At 40.5% G+C, this 19,839-nt stretch overlaps 1 protein-coding gene across 1 annotated transcript in view; it reads left to right on the plus strand.

Moving 5' to 3' along the window:
* The window catches only part of MFSD2B (major facilitator superfamily domain containing 2B), a 32,565-nt gene extending 13,080 nt beyond the window's left edge, over positions 1–19,485 (plus strand). Inside the window, exons 5-13 of the mRNA XM_030447756.1 lie at positions 1,680–1,758; positions 5,738–5,907; positions 7,837–7,927; positions 8,018–8,139; positions 9,247–9,330; positions 11,757–11,837; positions 15,979–16,088; positions 17,286–17,429; positions 19,305–19,485. Of these exons, the coding sequence (XP_030303616.1) occupies positions 1,680–1,758; positions 5,738–5,907; positions 7,837–7,927; positions 8,018–8,139; positions 9,247–9,330; positions 11,757–11,837; positions 15,979–16,088; positions 17,286–17,429; positions 19,305–19,485 (1,062 nt within the window). The remainder of the gene's footprint in view (positions 1–1,679; positions 1,759–5,737; positions 5,908–7,836; positions 7,928–8,017; positions 8,140–9,246; positions 9,331–11,756; positions 11,838–15,978; positions 16,089–17,285; positions 17,430–19,304) is intronic.
* The last annotated feature ends 354 nt before the right edge of the window (positions 19,486–19,839 follow it).

Raw genomic sequence — 19,839 nt, forward strand, 5'->3', positions numbered from 1 at the left:
ATTCTGGGTGTTTTGACTCAGGCTATAAGGCAATGAAAAGTCAGGGTGCCAGAACTGAAATACTACTCATACTAGACATAACAATATTTATGCCTTGATAGAAGGCTTTGAGCATGTGTATTTTTAACACAGCCCAGAAGCTGCAGTATTTCTGCACAAGCTGTCATCTCAGTGGATCCCCAAGAACTTCTCTGACACATTCCATACTGTACATGTAGGGTTTGCATCACCCCATTTTGCCTTGGAGGTGGTACCAAGGTGAAACAAGGTGCCTTCCATGCAAAGCAGTATCACACAGCAGATTAGGACTGGAAGTGAGATATCTGCATTACAGCCAAGAAGGGTGAATCCTGGTGGTTGAATTTGACTGCAACACATTTCTAAGAAGTGTTTTCCAGACACTTAAATTGTTCATATTTCTTGATTGACTTTGGCTTTACTCCTGTTTACAGTTCTGTTGGACCTGGGAATTTTGTAATCCTGTGTTAACCTGCAATGTTTCCCCTGGGCCCTTTGTTTTCCTGTAGAAAGATGGTCCAAGAGACATTCATAATGGATTAAAATAATTCTTTTCCCTCTCTCTTTTGAAGGATAAATGCAGGTTTCCCATGGCAGAGCTTTGTAAATGTACACACATGCCATGTTTGATGGAGGTGAACAGAAATGCATTTTGTATGAACAGAGTAGGATGCAGATAATCAGACTTAGCTTGTCTGGCTACAGATTTCTATGGTGGTGAAACCACTACTGAGAACTTTGATTGATCAAGTAGGTTCATGTAGGTTCATGTAGGTTCATTCCACTTCACAAGAGCCTGAGAGTTTGGCCTCTATGTTCTTCTAAGATGGTAGAAGTGATTTTTATTTTAGTTCAGCAGTATGGGGACAGGTTCCCACTCACACAATCAGCATCCAAAAGGTCAGGCCTTTAACATTCAATAGCTATTTTCAGTGGAGCACTGCTAGAGATAAAGCCCATCCTGCAGTAAAAGTGGGGCTCATTTACCCAGCATTGCAATGAATATTACCAGGGCATTGCTTCCACCAAGATTTTGCAGCAAGTTTTCAATTGCATGCTACATCCAGTGCTGTAAAAGCAAACAAGTGAGAGTCCTCACCAACCTTTGTTCAGTGCAGGGACATAGCAGCTGAGTGTTTCTACCTGTTCTTAATTCAAATTAAGGAGTGTAAGGCAAATTGGTGGTGAAGACAAAGCAGTTTTGACAATAATCTCCTGGAATTACATAGAGAGAAAGATGTGTGAAACATTTTGGAGATTTATATGATCTTCTGGCTTGGATAAAGTGGAAATTGTATTGTCTTCATGTTATATGGCTCTGACTCCTGGTAGTGGGGGCATGGTAGGGCCATGATAGTCTCCTGGTGTAAAGGAAACCAGATGATGCTTTATAGCCCAGCTGTGAAGGATGTTTTCCCAAGGAAGCTGAAGGGACACAGCATTAAAGTAAACCCCCTGGGTGATTTATTACTAATATTTCTATTATGAAAAATACTTTTTTTCCTTTTCAAATCAGAAATTAAAAACAAGTCCTTGTTCTTAACCCCCCCAGTGTTCTAAGTAAGTGAATTCCAAGGTTGCATTAAACCCTTTCCTGAGATATCAAGGGAATTTAGCATTTATCCTGTCAACTTCCTAAGTGATTTTCTTTCTTTGCATAGTTATTCCAAGTTCCATATTCTGCCCTCACCATGTTTCTCAGCACAGACCAGGAAGAAAGAGATTCTGCAACTGCATACCGTGAGTGTGATCTGGGCTTTCTCATGTGGATTAGGGCTGAGTTTAATTTAAAATAATTCTTTATCTATAGAGAATTTCTAATGGTTTGGGTTCCTAAACTGGACTTTCATATGGGATTCTTCATATCTGATTTAAAATATTTATTTTGCCTTGTAAATGCTTCCATTTTTCTAGCTAAAGAGGAGACATGAATGTTTTATTGTCTCATATTGCCTGATTGGCCATAAATTCCTTTTGATTTATTGCTAGTCAGGCAAACTTATAAAAATCACTCTTAACCAAGCCAGAATAGGGAATAATAATTTTATTTAAAGGTAATTTGTAGGGGAAAAAACAAAGTGCTGATTTTCTATAATATTCAATTAAATAAAGCCTGAAAGTAAATTTGAGTATTTGCTTTCTTTTTTACTTTTTTTTTTTTTTTTCCCCTAGTTTGCACTTCCTTTGGTTTATGTGTTTTATGCTATAAATTGAAATAGCAGTCCTGTTCTTTTTCTGAGAAAAATTCTGGAAATTATAGAATCAAGACAGTTAACCTCACAAAAAAAAAAAAAAGATTAATTTTGTATGCATGTTCACACACACCAACTGAAATATCTCTTTTTATTTCATCTGTATTTATTTAATTATAACATACACCAGGTAATTTAAGGATTGATTTTGTTTTAATAGAACTAGCACTCCAATTGTGTTATCTTAAAGCATGAAGCCTTCCAGACCATATATCTGGCTCTTCAGCAATCAAAACCAGACAAATTTTTTTGCTTTGAAGTAAATTGATTTGACAAAAAAAGTTCAATGAAAATTTTTTTGAGACTTCCTGTGTATATTTTAAACTGAATGTAAGAATTCAATCTAAGTTTTCACTCTGTTCTCTTACTTACTTTACAATGTGACACTTGTCTCTGTTGACCACCAGCATTAAGCAAGATAAAGAGAAAATAGTCAAATACCCAACAAAAGACTTTTCTGTGGCTTTATTTGTCTTTCAGTGTTGTTCAAGAGTAACTTTGGGTATTTTTGTTGCTGTTCCATCTGTTTTGTTTTCCTGGCAGGAGCCCTCTTCTCTTCCACTAGTCCTAATGTTCAGAACACTTGCTTAAGTATGCTGAAAACTAGACCAGAGAGGCACAACAAAATGGCCAGAAATGCTAAAAAAAATAATGTCAGAAATTCTAGATGCAATATCCCCTGAGCAACCCAATCCCTTTCTGGCCACACAGAACAGTTGTAATTTGTATTATCATCAACTATCTCAAGAGAAAGTCTGGGCTAGCAGTCATAGGACTAAACAGCAGGAGGTTCCAGTTGTGTTATTCTCTTTGGCACTGACTGTATTCTGAGTCATCTGGCCTAAATTCTGACTAAATCCATGTACCTAGTGTTTTCTATTGTCTGGTTTTATGTATTCAGAGGCTGTGATCCAAATAAATGTGCTTTCCTATCTGCTAGCCCCATGCAAGGTTCCATAGGCATGTGAAATTTGTGCCCATAAAAGCTGTTGAACTCCCTGACTGAGAGGTGTTGTACATTTATTGTGCCATTTTATTGTTCAGAAAGGGCTTAACTTTTCAGTGTTCAGCTTTTCTCCTCAGCCAAGTTAGTGTGGTGGAATGAACCACACTTTTCACTTTTCAAATATTGGTATTTTTTAATATTTTGAAATTAGATTTGTTTGGAGCCAAGTTTTCTTGTAATGGTTATAATTATGTGACAATCTCCTTTCTTCATCTTTTTAAACAAGTGTTTTACTTCTGCCTTTCCTTGGATTTCATAGAGAATTGATCTTGATGATAGACTTTCTTGATTTAGTTAGATCTTCAGGCATTTCTTCAACTGTTTAAAGAAAAACAGCTGTGTAATATGAAGTGTGCTTCAAAAAAAAAAGGTTGGGATCATAGGGTCCATTACCCTCTACTGGAGAGCAGCAGAACTGGTTATAATAAATTTTGTCCTGCTGAATATAAGGTAGAAATACTGGGTTCCTAAATGGCTTTAACATAATCCTGCTCACATTCTAGACAAAATGCAACCTACTTCCAGGCACAATCTACTCTCTGAAAGATCAGCTTTCTCAGCTGAGGTGGCAGGTAATACCTTGCAAATTCTCAGCACCAAAGAGCATTGAATTATCCCTGTTTCTCAGCTCTCTGTGCTTCTTAGAAAATAAAGTTTCATAATGATTGCATTTCTCTTGTCTCTTATGGTGCTTCTGAGCTATATTTTATGTAAGTGTTTGGTAAAATGCAGCTGCAGAGCCCTAAATAAAGGTTAAAGCTGTGTGGGTGGTGCTTTGAATGAACTAAACTGGGTCCCTTGCCTTGGGACTGGGTAGTCAACACCTTGGAAGCTTTGCAAGGCCCAGCTGAGAGCAGTTTGTGTCCAAGCACTTCAGATCAGGTTGAGGTTAGGTTTTACACCACCTGCCAGCATTTTTTTGTGTGTATGGACTGAACTGGCTACTGACTGTAGCATTGCTGATAAGATTGTGAAGTGTCAGGCAGAGGCTTTTTTTGTTTGTTCTGTTTTTTTACTTCACATTGTCACATTGGTTGAACTTAATGTCATGTGAAGCCTCAATTTTTCCATGGGAAGTGTTCTCTGGGAACATACTAGCAATGGATTAGTGGATACAAGTCTCCTAGGGACCCACTCTTTCTGTTTTCTTGGTCTTCCCTAGCTGCATGCAGCTCTTTCTACAGAACACTGTGCAGTGCCCTCCCATAAGGTGGAGAAGCACTTTTATTCCTTTACAGGGTTACATAAAAAGGCATGTGCCCTAGGTCATCTAGGAAGTGTAGGAAACTTGAATAATCCTCCTGAACCTAGGAGCTTTTGAAATGCCTGTCACTTCCCAGAGAGAGTGTGATAACCACCAGGACACAACCTTCTCTGGAAGTGGTCCTTAAAATTATCCCCATGGTGATTTTGATAAAGGGACATGAGACCCCTGGAGCCTCTGGGAGAGAATATGTAGAAAAATCCTGATGTTTAGGTCAATAACAAGAGCATTCCCTCAGTCTTGGTCCCTGTTCCTCATCAGTTCATGCATTCAGCCCTGTGAATCTTCATGCAAAATGCGTGAAATAGTCTCTGGAGCTAGGACAGGAATTCAGGATGCTGGGTATGGCTGTACTGTGTGCAGGCTTCAAATCCCTCAGGCTGAGAAGGTCCTGCAGCCCAGGTTACTGACCATTCACCTGCAACAGAGGTGTAACAGTTATCTACCTTGTTTTCTGATTTTGAGTGTATGAAGTGTGAGCTGGATGTCCATGGCTGGATCTTTGCTTTCCCAGCTGAAGGCTTTGTTTAGTTTTTTAGGTGATGTCTTGTTCTGATGGTATTTGGAGTAGTAGTGATCTGATTAGTGATCATTATCTGAGGCTGAGGTAGCTGATTCTGCCTGACTGTGGCCTTACACAGTTAAAAAAAGCATCTGCTCTTCCCAAAAGCTTTGCAGCTATATTATTTCCAACATAAGCCTGAGGTAGGTTTATTTTATATTGGGACAACCAAGAGGTCTGATCACATAAGTGGAATGAAAAATGTTTCACAAGTTACTGTCAAGCTTGAGATGAAAAGTCCAATGCTGTGGCTCCTAGTCCTGTTTTGGAAAAATGTCATCCAACATTTAAACTGTAGTTCAGCTCTGGTCCTTTAGATAAAAGGTTTCTATGTTATCCCCTTGTGGATTTTCATCTCAGCCACATCACATACACACATACAGCTTGTATGATAGAGGCTCTTCCATGGAGGCTTCTAAAAGCTAATCTGCAAACAGATGGCAGAACTCTCTTCCCTTGAAACTGGTATGTTACTGACCTTCCAGTTCTGCTGTTCTTTGTGTTGGTTTTTTTGCCTGTTCCCTGTAAAAGAAAATGGTTTGAGGTTTCTCTTTAGTGAGACAAATGAGCAAGCTTACAGGCAGTGGAGGAACCAAGTTTTCATTCTCAGTTCATATTTGTGCTTCCTTCTTCAGGAATGACCATGGAAGTTCTTGGAACTTTGATTGGAGCTGCACTTCAGGGGCAGATTGTGGCCAGTGCTCATGTTTCTCATCACTGCCCCATGAATCCCTCAGTAAACACAACTGACTCCTGGCATGACACTCCCAGCTTTTCAGACCCCTCAGATTTCCTGTCTCATCAAGTAAGTGTCTATGGGAACATGTTATAATGTTTTAGAGAGGTTGGGAGGAGAAAAGGTTGAGGACAGCCCTGAGGAGAAGGACTTGGGGATGGTGGTGGAGCAGAAGCTTAACATGAGACATCAGTGAGCTCTTGCAGCCCAGAAAGCCAACCAGTCCTGTGCTGCACCAAAAGAAGCTCAGACAGTCAAGGGAGGTGATTCTCCCCCTCTGCTCTGCTCTTTTGAGACCCCACCTGTAGCAATGTGTCCAGTTCTGGAGTCCCCAACATCAGGACACAGAGCTCCTGGAATGTGTCCAGAAGAGAGACACTAAAATGGTCAGAGTGCTGGAGCACCTCCCCTGTGAAGCCAGGCTGAGGAAGTTGGGGTTGTTCAGCCTGGAGAAGGCTCTGAGGTGACCTTATAGCAGCTGTCCAGTATCTGAAGGGGGTCTACAGGGAAGCTGGGGTAGAGCTTTTTACATTAGTGTGTAGTGAGAAGACAAGGGGAAATGGTTTCAAACTTGAGGAGGGGAGATTTAGGTTAAACATTAGGAAAAAATTCTTTTCTAGGCTGGGGAGACACTGGCACAGGTTGCCCAAGGAAGTTGTGGATGCCCTCTCCCTGGAAGTGTTCAAGGCTAGGTTGGATGGGACCTTGAGCAACCTGGTCTTGTATGAGGTGTCCCTGCCTGTGCAGGGGGTTGGAACTTGATTGTCTTTAAGGTCCTTCCAGTTGTAGCCATTCTATGATTCTGTGAATTTAGGTATCTACAATACTGAAGTCTGTAGCCTGTGCAAGCCATAATTAATAGTATAAAAGTACTCTGACTTAATTTATACCTTGGATATAAAAAGCCCCAAACCTTTATCCTAAATAAAGAATAGTCCTGCATTCCTTTATTTCACCAAGTCTCTTTCTGAAATGTAAATATCTTAACAAGAGCTGTTGTCTTGAAGATTGTCTATATTTACATAGTTCATCTGACTACCTTTGCATCTATAATAAGTGACTTTATATTTAGGAGTACATTCTGATAATTGCATGCTTATTTACCAGCTGCTTCCCAGATTTATAATCATTTCATTTGCAACAAATAATTGATCATTTGTAATGCAGTTCTCCTATCAAATAATCACTGTGATATAAATCTCTATAGCCAGCACTTATTTTATCTTTGATAACACAGCACAAAATAAATTATTACAGAATACTAAATAAAAATAATTTTTAAGCAGTATTCAAGAGTCAGTGTGATCAGAGTTAGAAACAATGAATGTGTTCTGATGGTGTGGGAGGTATCCCTGGAGGCTTTGTTCCCCTGGCTAACAGGAGACAAGGATTTCTGAATTTGCTCCAGTATCTCACTAAGTATCCAGGAAAAGCAGCATGCAAGCTACCATAGTCTCAAAATACTGTCATGAGAGTGTGATTGCTGAAATTCATTGGTGCCTAGAGAAAGCTTTTATCATTTTGTATCAATGTAGTAACTGTAGTAATTATATTTGCATGAGTACTGAGGCCTCTCCTACCCAGCATGAGGATACAGACTGCAGTCTGTGTAGCTAAATCCACTGGATCTACTGAAAATCAGAATCACTCTGTGGATGCTGCATGTTATTGATAGATGACTGTTGGTGTCTAGTCTCAACATAAGCAAATTATTAAAACATTCATGTTGCCAACACAGTAGCCCTTCTGTTTACAGATTCTTTTTTAAATTATTTTTAAAGAAATATATACTTATGTGCCCTGGATTTATCCTGAGGGAGGTGTTGTTTATAAATGAACTGCAGAAATGAACATTTTTCAGAGAGGAAAAAGACAGTTGGCTGTATGTAGACTTGCTTTCTTATTTGCAGATAAATCACCAAAAAGAGGCTGAGATTTTCATAATGACTTGCCATCCTCCTGTCACAATTTCAAATCCATCTTTTTTTCTTTTCAAAGGCAAAGGTTTATATGATTGCAGCAGGGGTCATAGGAGGTGTGTATCTTATTGGAATTATCATTCTTTTTCTTGGAGTAAAGGAAAAAGATGGTAAGATGTATTTAAATATACATTTAATAATCATTCTTTCACATTCAGTTCTGGAAAAGATTGTTATTTTATGTTTTCTGCTCCTTTTAGATCCTTATGCCTTAAGCTCAGACAGAACAATTCCCTTTTGCAAGGGGCTTGGACTCACCATGAAGCACAGTCCCTATGTGAAGCTTACAGCTTCATTTCTTCTCATCTCGACAGCAGTTCAGGTAACTTCAGAATCTCTCAGTCTCTGCATTGGCCTCATTCCAGTCCTAGCATGGGAGAATCTGCAGCAGATAAAATGCAAATAACCTTTGGCTTTTGGCTGGAGGTGGTGATCGAGGGGGTGGTGCCTTCCCCTACAAATCAGTAGGGAAGCAGGGTCTTTTTTTGAGTGCCTGGGGTCCTGTGCAACTGGAGATGGTTCTCTCAAACAGGAGGCAAAACCATTTGATGGTTTTGGTCCTGACCATTTTTCTTTTATTCTTTTTTTAATTTATTTTATTTTATTCTTTTTTTCTTCCATAAAAGGTGAGGAACTATTCCAAGTGACCTGCACTGGGTCACTCTATGTTATCCATCTACAGTGCCCTGTGGTTTCAGTTGCTCAGAAGATGCTTTTTCTCTTCTCTCTGTTCTTCCCTGTACCATGTGCCTCTTTCAACTGTTGCCCCTTCCCTTTGCACAGGTGACTGTTCTCAGGTGGTGGCTGAATTGGGTCTTAGGGAGCAGTGTGTGATGGAAGGCATTAGGTCACAGTAAGATGATGTTCAGAGGCAGGAGGCCTTACTTGTCTCAGAGCTAGACAGAGATAATTTTCAAATGAAGATCTGCTGTTGATTGTGGCTCTCACAAAAAGGTTGTAGATTTAGAGATTTAGATTTAGAGATTTTGATTGAGAGATTTAGAACATTGCTTTGGAAAAGGAAGAGAAATTCCTTGCAGTAGTTTGCAGCTGTCGCTGTTGGCAACCATGCAAGGCAATAGCAACAGAGGGAATAAAGCCTTGAGACAGAATCCTCTCATAAGGCAGTTCCTGTTTTGGTAGTTTTTATGCTGTATTAGGTGCATGGTTTGCCTCTTGGTTGCCCTGGTATTATTGACAGGTTTCTCTGGTGCTAGGAGGAGAGTTACTGCTTCTTTAAATTGTTGCAAGCGAGGGAACAATGAGACTCCCAAATGCTACGTGTAACAAATCAGTCACCAGCTATGGTTGGCTGATGTGCAGTGTGACAACGTTTTTGTCTTTTTAAATTCAAAATTTTAAATTCAAAATTTAAATTCAAAATTTTCCTTTCTTTCTCGATGGCCACCAAATGTCTTTAATCCAACAGCTGGAGCAGAGCAACTTTGTCCTATTCTGCACTCATGCTGCTGATCTACGCAATCACTTCCAGTATTTGGTGGTGACCATCTTGGTGAGTAGCACTTCTTGCCCATATTTTTATTTGGCAGCTGGTTCTCACTGGGTTTTCCTGGCACAAAATAACAGAAGAAAAGAAGAGTTTTAAGTTTTAAGAAGCTACACTATCTTTTGCATTGCCTGTTGGAAATAAAGCTGGTGTTCCCTACTGCACTTCTAAAAAATTCATGTTTTAGAGCTTTTTATTCTTTTTTTTGTTGCCTTTACCTGTGTGTCACTTTCTGCTCCTGTAAAAGCCAAAAGCTCTTGCCAGAAAGGAGGTCTGGCATTTTAGCACCTTTTTTCCTTTCCCCACTCTGATTTGCTGAAAATTAAACAACTTTAATTTGTTTATTCACACACACAAGCCTTCTGCAGGGATACACACAGCTTGCAAGGATAAAAATTTTAAATGTCCACAGATATGAAGATTCCTCTCCAGAGCAATTGGCAGTGTGGGAAAAAGATCTTTTAGAGAAACTTTTATTTTTGGCATGCAGAGGTAGAATTCTGCTTGTGTAGCTTAACTTACAACTCAGTTACACACTGCTACTGTATTGCATGTTTTACTTTATGATTAGCAGTATTAGCTGAAAACTGCCATTCTCACCCTTCTGATCAAAGTCCTTTTGACACAAGCATTTAATGTTGAATAATTGTTAGGATGTGCATATAGAATACTGTAGCAGTCATTCTCAGGGAAGTTTTTGTATGATTTCTGACCCATTTGTCACAGAAACTTTGTATAACCATCTTAAGGGAACTCCATTTCCATTTTTTGTTCCCATCCCACGATTTCTATCCTTTTTTAGTTTTTCCTTTCCCACATAATAAGATAGATCTTTTCCAGTTATTAAAACCACAGTGTTGTAGAGCAAGGGATGACTTGGGTACCTTGAGGCTCTGCAAGTAGTGGACACCAAGGTAGAGAGATGGGACAGTAGTGTTAAAGCCAGTAAAAAGTGGAATGTAACTGTGTAAAAATGATATAACATTTGTCATTAGTAGCAGTGTTTCAGTGCATTGGTACTTACATTGGTACAACTACAGGTACTATGTTGCCTGTACTTGTTTCTGCAACCAGGTGAGTATTACAGGATATGAAATGGTAATGTTGATTGTAGGAGACTATTTCAAAGAATGGTAATGGTTTGGGTTGGAAGGGACCTTAAAGATCACCTATGTCCAACCCCTCTGCCATAGGCAGTGACATCTCCCACCAGACCAGGTTGCTCAAAGCCCCATCCAACCTGGCCTTGAACATTTCTAGGGATGGGGCATTCACAAATCCCCTGGGCAACCTGTTCTAGTGTCTCACCACCCTCACTTTCTTCCTAATATCTAATCTAAATCTACATCCTCCTAACTTAAAACTCCTTCCCCCTCATCCTATCCTTACATACCCTTGTAAAAAGTCCTTCCCTTCCTTCTGTAGCTCCTTCAGGTACTGAATGGCTGCTATAAGGTCTCCCTGGAGCCTTCTCTTCTCCAGGCTGAACAACCCCAACTCTCTCTGCCTGCCTTTGTAAGAGAGATGCTTTAGCACTCTGATCATCTTTGTGGCCTTCCTCTGGACTCACTCCAAGAGTTCCATTTGCTTCCTATGTTGGGAACTCCAGAACTGGACACAGTACTCCAGGTGGAGTTTCACAAGAATGGAGTAGAGGGGCAGAATCTTCTCCCGTGCCCTGGCCACACTTCTTTTGATGCAGCCCAGGATCCAGGTGGCTTTCTGGGCTGCAAGCACACACTGCCTGCTCATGCTGAGCTTCTCATCAGCCAGCACCCCCAGGTTCTTTATCTCAGGGCTGTTCTCAACCCATTCTCTGCCCAACCTGGATTTACCTCAGCCCATGTGCAGGACCTTGCATAGGGCCTTCCTGAACTTTGCACAGTCCCACCTCTCCAGCCTGGCAAGGTCCCCCTGGATGAGATCTCATTTATCTCATTTCTCTTAGTTCTTTTTCCTAAGAATAAACATGTAGTATAGGATATGTCTAAATATATATGAAGATAAATGTATCTTGCACTTCCTGCACCCCTACAATGGGGTAGGGCTTAATTCACTTGTTTTTTTTGTCAAGATAATGAGGCAAAAGACATTTGGACCAAGTATGACTTTTTGCAATATGTTTGAACTTTGATGACTGGATCACATATAGCTTTGACTGCTGTGGTTTACCTTAGGAAAAGGAAAATTTAAGACACTGCCTTTACATACTGGACTGTGGGAACATCTCTCATAAATAGGTTTTGTTTGTGGTATATAATGGTGAAGTAAAAAAAAACTCCAAGCACTCAAAGGATGAGGAGAAACAGGAATCTGCAAGTTCACCTTCTTTTGAAACCATAATATGCTAGACAAAAAGATGTGTATGAGCTGTACAGCTGAAGAAGTCTCTGGCAGTAGTCACAGTGCAGATGTTTTTTTGTCACTTGTAGGTTTCAGCAGCTGTGAGCATTCCCTTCTGGCAGAAGTTTCTGCAGCGATTTGGCAAGAAGTGTGCAGCATGTGGGATTTCGGTAAGCAAATCCCTTGAGAAAAAATCTGCTTGTGGTCACTTCATTTGACAACTTGAGCTGCTTCAGGAGCTCTTTCAAGTGCTTATAATTTCAAGCTATGTGAAATTTGCTCCGTTTCAGAGTTTGTTTTAAATTGTTATATCAAATTTCAGACAGATTCCAAGTTTCTGTGAGAAACTTTTGAGAAATTGATTGATGCTGAAGGGAGGTCCCAGTTCATTTAAGAATCTGCAGAAGCATGTGGCTGCTTTCAGAGGTGAACCCCAAAGAGGTTTTTATATATTCAGATCTGTGTTGCCTTAGATTGACAAGTTATCTGTTGTATAAGTCTTGTTTTGTCTTTTTATACAGTGCTGAGCTGGCAACATCCATAATTCAGGTACAGAGAAGAAAACAGATGTCTGTTACACATCTTTCTCTAGAAATGTAAGAGGGTGGGGTGCCCACATCCCTTTGAATGGAGTTGGACAGTTATTAGTGAAATAAAGAAACAGGTGACCCAGCTGAGCAAAGAAGCCTAGTTTAACTTTGACACAGCTCTGCAAAGCAACCTCAGTGAGGCTGCCCTCATCTCTGATGGATTGTTTTGAGTCCTTCATTTAGTGCAGACAGCAGCAATTTTCTATCATCATCCTCAGTGAGTCACTGAATAGGCCTCTTCCTCCCTATTTTTCCTCTGTTTGCCTTCAATTAGTTATGAAAGAGGAAAGAAATATTGTCTGCCTTGTGTACAACAAAGCATAAGGACTTGGAAAAAACAGCCTGAAGCTATATGTGAAAATCTGAACAAAACCGAAAAGTTTAGGTCTGGTGACACTTGTTGAATAAAATTGAATGGTTATAATTTTCAGAATTAAAACCTCTGTGTTGGAATTGCTTCCAAAGAATTAGAAGTAACTCAAAGCCCATGTTCCAAATATGCTGAATTGTTATGTGTTTTGAAGTAGGCATCTGGAATCCAAGTCCTATCTTCATTTCTTTTTTACCACTTGAAGAGTGGTAAAAAATTAAATGGAATTGCCAAAAGCAGTGTTGGACCATTGACTGGACCAGGGAATGCAGATTTCCTTCTTAGGAAATCTCCTCTGTCCACCTGGCTATGAAAAATGCTTTATTCAACCAACTTGGCTCTATAAATTTAGTTTAACATGACTGGAAAGCCTGTCAGCACCTCTGTAAACATGGTTTAACTTAATTTTACAGTTGAGTTGCTTGACTGTATTATGGTCTAAGTGAGGGCTGGATTGAAAAAAAGCCACCTCTCTATTTCACCTTGTAGACATTTCTCAAGGGACTCTGTGTGCTCAGTGATGGATTTTGTGTCTGGCAATGCATCACAGGGGCTTTCTATAGTACCACCTTGTGTGATCTGTACAAGTAGTCTCCTCTCTCTCACTGTGAAATAAAATCCCATCATTTAGGGCTCCTACGTATGTCACTGGGAAATGTTCTTCTGCAAGGGAAAGAGATGGGAGAAAAGAAGTTTTGCTCTCCAAAACCTTACTCAGGTTTCAGGGTGAAGATTTAATATGAAATTCAGTTTCCTGAAAAAAATTTCGCATTGCTCCAGACTATTTTTTCCTGTTAAATTGGTTCTGTGTTGACCCCTGAAAAAGTATAGAAGGCAGGATAGGTAGATAAGCAACAAGAATCTTGGCTTCCTTCCACTGACACTGCTCCCTTTTGACTCATGCTTCCACAAGACAGCCAAGAGTCCAAGTACTGAATAAGGATCTAAACTTCATAGAAGTTTAAGGCCTAGACTTTAAGTACAGGGTCATACCCAAGCAGGATCCTTGGCAGCATTCTTCCCAGGAACTGATCAGGCTAGAAATTGTCTTTTTCTGTTTATTTGCTTCTGCTTCCACGTGCTGTGTTCATTTAGATTGTCTGCTCTGCCCTCATGGGGCAAACAGGGAACTTACACTCAGGCTCTCAGCTGGTGACTGGGGGTGAGGTTGTTGTGAGAGATTTTAGGTGTGGAAGTGTGGCAGCTGCATGGGTCATGGTTTGGGAAGGTGTCTAAAAGCAGATCTCTCTTTTTCACCACTTTCATCTTAACCAGTGAAAGGTTTTGGCTGTTTGGGGGTTTTTTTTGGAGGACTTATTAAAATAAAGAAAAAATCCCAAACTGCCCCAAATCTTTTCTCCTCCCTCCACACAATGCAATTGTTTATTTGCACTGTGGAGACTTGTCCTTGGATAAATCCTGGCTGCACAGCCCCTTATCCACTCTCCCATCCCTGTTCCCACTCTCAGCCTAGCTGCATCTCTTCCTCATTTCCACTTCCCAACATGATCCCAGTGGCACCTTCAGCATCCCAGTCCCTAGAGTCACTTTTCCATAGTGCTGCCAGAGTATGGATGGAAGACACGTGGTAACTGTAAGGTATCATTTATGGCTGGGAGGGCAGCAGCAGCCCTGTGCCTGGGGAGCAGGGTGCCAATAATGGAGTATTCCCCTTCCAAGTAGGGAAGAAAGAGATGCATTAGCTGTTTATTGCAGCAGGAACACTGGCCCCATGATTGCACTACCACTGCCTGAGTGAGACTTCAGGGCATTGTAGCCTCAGTCCTGTGGGATGTGCTTCTCTTTCAGTAGAAAATTACAGTTGCAATGATTATTAGTATTGATCTAGAATTTTGTTTAAGTGCTTTGGTTTCTGAGTGGGTGCTCCATGTGGAGCTTAAGGCAGTCATAAAATTGCTGCGAGGCAACATAAAATCTTGTATTGCTGGAGTGCTCTCTTGTGGTGAAATAACAATTTTGCCACAACGTTGTGCTAATGTGAGGATTATCTGCCTGTGCTAGGAACCTGCATTCAGGAAAGGTTATTTTCTGCCTCCTTAGGTTAGGGAGCAAATGCTGTAGATGAGAAATGCATTTAAAACATAAACATAATGGATTAGACTCCAGGACGCCCGGAATCACTTATCATACAGGCCTGTAAATAGCAGTGCTTAGGGGAATTGCTCTGTGTGAAAGCTCTTCTCATACCCCAACTCCCAAGCTGCAAGTATTGAGGATTGAAACACTTAATGTTAAACTAATCCCCCATCATTAAAAAGCTCTGTAGATAAGCCCTTGCCTCTGGATTCTACATGTGCTGTGCTCATGGTTCAGAGGCGTGGGAGGTGGAGCATGTGATGGGTGCAGGACAGCTGGGCTGCAGGCATTCCATCAGCATTTTAAACAGTGCTGGATTTTCAATCCTGTAAGCCCCTTGCTTCAAGTTGAAGTTGAGGGAATCTGGTGGGGTTAAGTACTGTCAGAAAACAAATCCTGAGCCTCTCAAATTGGTTTGGTTTTGAGGGTAGCCTTGGTGACTTGTGCAATGTCATGAGCATATCTGGCTGTGTGAAGGGGGGGAAGCCACACTGCCTGCCTGGTTTTAGTTATTGTTGAGCACCTAGATCACTTGCAAGTGGTCATTGGAAATGAAGGTGTTAGCAAGCACTTCCTCACTCAAGGCTTAATATCCTGCTTCACAGATCATCTTTACAGCTTAAAATGACCATTGAACCCCTGTCCCTCCCCTTGAAATGTGGTGTAATGATGTTTCAAGGCATTGATAGTTTATTTAACTATTTAAATTAAAAGAGGAATTATTTACATTAATAGTTCCACTGGCCTAGAATAGAAAATGGTATTTGGTCAAGTCTGTCAGTAAATTGGCAGAAAAATCTCAGTCCAAGCTGATTAGTGATCTGCCAAGGAGTATCTGGGCACAGTTTAGGAACTAGCCCACATCAGGGTTCTTTGCAAATATTATTTATATGGCCACACTTCTTTTGGAGACTGTGAATGTTTTGGAGTATGAATGTGGTTCTGCCAGTTTGCCTCATGACTGCTGAATGAGGTTCTTGGGACTGTTTAATTTACTGGTGTAGTTATGGCCCTAATACTGCTAACAGAGAAGACACCACCATGGCTTGTCCTATCTCTAATTCTTCTGTACAGATAAATACAGATTGTCTCAAGGATCTTTGGAAATGCCATTTCAGGAAAATACGGAGGTGTTAAAGTGTTGCAGTGCTTGAACTATTTCAAACCAGAATCTTATATTTTGCAGGGAACAATCTAAGTACCATTGAGCAGTGAATACTGTAAGTTAGATGTCCTGTTTTTCTTCTTCCTCAGTGGATGATTCCTTTTGCAGTCATGCTAGTGACAATTCCAAACCTGATCCTGGCTTACTTCGTGGCCTTTGTCTCTGGGCTGAGCATTGCAGCATCTCTTCTGTTGCCATGGTAGGAAAATTTTATATTTGAGGTGGGGAAGGAGTATATGTCTACATTACCTGTCTGTCTGCATGGAAGTTGCCTCCAAAAGAAGCAGAATTTGGCAGGGTCATTTCTTCCAATAATCTGTTTCTGCTTTTATGATAGAGGCTATTTGCAATTATATGGCTTCTGTTGCCCTATTGTAAACAGATTATGTCTACTATAACTGCTCATTATACTTAAGGGTATGCAGATGAATCAATATTCTATAGAACTTGTGAGAACAATAAATCAGTTGTTTAAGTTTGCTTTCTAACAGAACTAGAGGAATGATCAACTTAGATAAATCAACTAATGCTGAGTAATTAATAAAGTAACAAAGGAAATAATCTAAGCTATATACCCCTACTTGAGCAGTCCTCTGTTACAGACCAAATGACACAAGGATAGGCTTAAAAAAAGAACTGACCAAAGAACCCTAAATTCTCTTGAGGACCAATAATAAGGGGAGGAAAAGCTACTCAAGGATGAGCAGGATGGGATATCCCTCTCCAGAGGAAGTAATCATTATTCAGGTCAAATTGACCAAAAAGCGAGATTGTTGCTTAAAGATGTTTTGCATTGCTCATTTGCATAATACCCTGAAAAATCCAACTGATCATGGAAACATAGTTTGAAATAAACAGGAAGACTACAAAAGCTTTTCTCACTAGAGGTAAGAAGCCCTTTTTTCCAACAGTAATATATTGGAAATAAAATGCCAGTTCACAATTGACATTTGAGTATCTTCCGTTCTGATTCTCCATTAAGAAGTTCAGTGTCTTTGAAGTAGAGATGGAATAGGCCTCATTGATTTCTGAAAATTTTGATATCTCATCAAAAGAGTTATTTCAGAGATTTAGAGTCCCTTGAAATATTAAGAAATAAGTTTTGTTCTTCTTTTAATATCACAACTTCTGATTGGAATGAGAGTCAGTCTGTCACCTCCCAGCAAGTGTTTTTCAGTTGTTTTTCTACTTCATAATATGTGGACATGTGTTTCTTACATGGATTTTTGCCTTTATGTCCAGCAGTAGGATTTCTGAACTGGATTCTTTCATGTGTATGACTACATCAACCAGAATTTAAAAAGGGAGGAGGGACTTGGTTTTGGACAAAACAAGTAAGTTTGGAATTGGAAAAGAGATTTTGGCTTGAGTTTTCCTTTATCTTGCTCATCTCTAGGTCAATGCTGCCTGATGTTGTTGATAACTTTCGCCTGCAGAATCCTCATGGAAAAGGACATGAAACCATTTTCTATTCTTCTTATGTGTTCTTTACCAAGATGTCAGCAGGAATTGGCTTAGGAATTTCTGCAGCAGGGCTGGAGTAAGTAACACTGTGTTTCCTCTTAGTGGATCTACTCTGAATACATTCTGGGGTTCCTTCACCTTTACCTTGTAGAGTTAATTGCCTTTGCCCTGAAGCTGAAAGTTCTCCAGGTGGCTGACCACTAAAGATGGAAGTGTTGTCATCCAGGTCAGCATTGTCACCTGCCCTAACATGTTTCAGTTCAGAAAGACCTGAGTTCCCTTTTGATTTTCCCCTTTCCAAATGAATCATGTAAATTTTATTGGCTTATATGAATAAAGAACTAAGCATGAAAGCTCTGCAGATGAAGATCTCTCACAAGGGATACAGCTGATTTCTGCATTCCCTGTTGCATCTGGGCTGGGTTATGAACATCATAGAATGGTGGGGGTGGGAGAGACCTTAAAGATCATCTGGTTCCATCCCCCTGTGTGGGCAGGGACACCTCCCATTCATCCAGGTTGCTCAAAGCCCCATCCAGTATCCAGGTAGGGTCTTGCAAGAGTTGAGTAGAAAGGGAGAATCACCTCCCTCAGCCTGCTGGCCATGCTTCTTTTCATACAGCCCAGGATACAGTTGGCTCTGTAGGATGCAAACATGCATTTACTGCTCAGCTTGAGCTTCTCATCAACCAGCACCCCCAAGTCCTTTTCCTCAGCGCTGTTCTCAACACATTCTCTGCCCCACATATAATTGTGCTTGGGATTAGCCCAGCCCACATGCACCACTCTGCACAATGACCTTGTAAGACTTTACATGGGTTGGAGTGCTTTCAGAGGTGCCTCGAGGCCTGTTCAGTAGCCAAGGGTCACCAATTCCTGCATGGATTTGGGAAACTGAACACTGATTGGAGTTAGGAATAGAGTTTTTCCCACAGCTCTGCACATCACCTAGTTTGGAAAATAATTTGTGTTCTCCTTCCACTTTTGCCCTGTCTGTTCTGTCTAGACAGTCAGGTTTAGAAAGTGGTCAGTCATCTTCTACCCTGCTTTTGTTCTTGACCTAGCAGAAGGGACCTTCCCCTGCAGCTGCTGCTGCACACAAGCACACAACAAACACTTGGAAGATCACTTGTCTGAAATAGTGTCTAGCCCTTGGCTCCAAGTTGGTTTTTAGTAACTAGAATGTTTTGCTTCAGGGCCTTCAGCTGGAACTACTAAATAACAGGCAGTGCTTGGCTGAACATTTTGGGCTTAGGAGTTTTAGATGCTTACTGCAAACACCCTCAAACAAATGGCTGTTCACCAACCACCCCCTTTTCAATTGCATTCAAGTTACCTCCCAGCAATTTGCCAAGGCAGATACTTGTGGGAGAACACAGAAGATAAAGTGATGCCCTGCACAGAGTGAAAGCTGTAGCCTCCATAAGTAGCATGTTCAGAGTAAAGTAAACTAATTCCACAAATTAGGAATGGGAATCTGAGAATATCTGCAGTTGTAGAACTGCATGGAAGCCCTGAATCAATGAACTGTAAATGTGTACATAACTCTTAAGCACTTAAGTAAATTTCTCTATCTTGAGAAGAGTTCTTAACTGTGTGTTTAACTTAAAAGTTAATGATTGCTGTTGAAATTGGTCAGATTCCTTGCATACTTTGAAAGTGGAACCTAAATAGTTTGCTGAATATTAATAGGAAACACACAGCAGATCAATTTCCTTACATGGGATTCCATGCTTCTCTTAGAAGTTACATGTTATATAATAACAATAACGAAAAAAACACTCAGGTAATTTCTGAAACTGAGCAAAAAAACAATTTGTGAAACATGTAGGGAGCAGGGAGGGAAAATGGGAAAAAATTCTTGAAGAGTGTTGAGGGAAAGAAGTGAGCCTTCAGATAAAGAGCTGTCTCTGAGCACTTTAAGTCCACACTGTTATTTCTATTTGTTTAGGTTTACTGGCTACAAACCAGGGATATGCAGACAACCCAATGATGTGATCCTCACACTGAAAATCCTCATTGGAGTGGTCCCTGCTGTCCTCATCCTCACGGGCTTATTTATCCTTCTTTTCTACCCAATCACTGAAGAAAGTCGGAAGCAAACCAAGCTTGCACTTGAAGTGCTGAGGTAGGTTTGGGCTGGCATCAAAGAGCAGGAACATCACCCCAGCAGTGCCTTGCCATACTGGGCAAAAAATTCCTGCCTACCAACATACACCCCTCTGATCCTTACAATAAAACAAGACCAACACACTGTGTAGTTGGATTGTTAACTGAATGGAACCATTACTGAATGCTCTAATATCTTACTTTTGCTCCCTGCTTAGGGGAACACATCAGATAAGCTGGTTGATATCTTTTACTTTTTCTCTGGGGTGGCACACAGGGCATGACTGTGGTACAGTGTTTCAAAACAGAAGTGTAGAATATTCTACATAAATTAAATGTCTGGGGAAAAGGTGAATACTTACAATTTATTTGTGTAT

This window comes from Calypte anna, chromosome 3 (assembly GCF_003957555.1).
Source record: "Calypte anna isolate BGI_N300 chromosome 3, bCalAnn1_v1.p, whole genome shotgun sequence".
In the NCBI taxonomy this organism is placed as follows: Eukaryota; Metazoa; Chordata; class Aves; order Apodiformes; family Trochilidae; genus Calypte; species Calypte anna.